At 43.0% G+C, this 1,250-nt stretch overlaps 1 protein-coding gene across 1 annotated transcript; it reads right to left on the reverse strand.

The window, feature by feature from the left end:
• Positions 1 to 288: 288 nt before the first annotated feature.
• LOC120521747 (E3 ubiquitin/ISG15 ligase TRIM25-like) lies at positions 289 to 906 on the reverse strand (the record flags this gene model as incomplete). The annotated part of the gene is made up of 1 exon (XM_039743137.1): positions 289 to 906. A coding segment is annotated over exon 1 (579 nt), but the record flags the coding sequence as incomplete, so codon positions are not given.
• Positions 907 to 1,250: the final 344 nt, after the last annotated feature.

A 1,250-nucleotide genomic window follows, 5' to 3' on the forward strand; every position in this document is an offset into this window, starting at 1 on the left:
TTAGTTTAATTACAACAAAAGAGAAAAGCTACAAACTGCTATTAAAGCTGAAGGTATGTAATGGACACTGAGATTTCTGTTGTTCCAATGTGCAGAACTCGCAGTTGTAATCAGGCGACTCTGGCGTGCACAAGGTTGGATTTTTGTTATTTAGTCCTGACAGTTAATCAAGTGACAGATAATTGAGTTTTACTGTAGATGAATAGATTTCTCTGTCACATTAAATGTACAAATTCTTTAACTCAAAGTTATTCAAACAATTTCCATTAAACACTAAATATCACTCACCTGCTTTTCTTCTCTTTCCGTCTCCAGCTCGACCATTTTATGTCCATTATGTTCAGTCACCACACACGTCAAGCAGATGCAGGAATCATCAGTTTTACAGAATATCTCCAGACTTTTCTGATGTTTCTCACAGAGTTTATCCTTCAGATTTCTATTAGGATCAACCAGCTTGTGGTGCTTCAGGGCGTCTCCTTCATAGTGAGGCTGCAGGTGAGTCTGACAGTAGGAGGCCGGGCAGGTGAGACAGGACTTCACTGCTCTGAACTTCTTCCCAGAACAGATGTCACACTCCACGTCTCCAAAGCTGGCATAACTCTGAGACAGAGGAGGACTTAGTCTTGGTCTTTTAAATTTCTTGATGACTCCATTCAGCAGAGTGTTTCTGTTCAGCTCTGGCCTTGTGCTGAAGATGTGCCTGCACTGAGGACAGCTAAACACTCGGCTCTGATCCCAGCAGTCCGTGAGGCACTTCAGACAGAAATTATGACCACAGGGGATGGTGACGGGGTCAGTCAGGGTGTCCAGACACACCGAGCAGGTGAACTCGTCCTGTGATACAAATAGCTGGGCTTTAGCCATCGTTAGTCTGAGGAGAGGCAGGCAGAGAGAATCAGTCAGACAAACAAGGAAGTGACTTGTGAAGAAACGGAAGTGAAAGTTTGTCTGAGCTCAGTGAGGAGGAGGAGGAGGAGATTTAAAGAGAAAACTGAGAGCTCACAGAGAAAACATCTGAGGAGACACTGAAGGTGAACAGTTAATGTGTGACAGGAGCTCAGAGAGTGAAGACCACCAAATTAAAAAAGAGATGACCTGTCACAGGGGGTCTGCTAAAGTGTCATTCACGTCAGTGCTTCTTGTTCATTTATTACACAATGAAGTCCACATCAGACTCCATATTAGTCCTCTTTATTACACAAATTATCCATCCCAAAATAAGTTCTTGTCTCCTGCTTATTAATAAT

This window comes from Polypterus senegalus, unplaced genomic scaffold (genome assembly GCF_016835505.1).
Source record: "Polypterus senegalus isolate Bchr_013 unplaced genomic scaffold, ASM1683550v1 scaffold_3162, whole genome shotgun sequence".
Lineage (NCBI taxonomy): Eukaryota > Metazoa > Chordata > Cladistia > Polypteriformes > Polypteridae > Polypterus > Polypterus senegalus.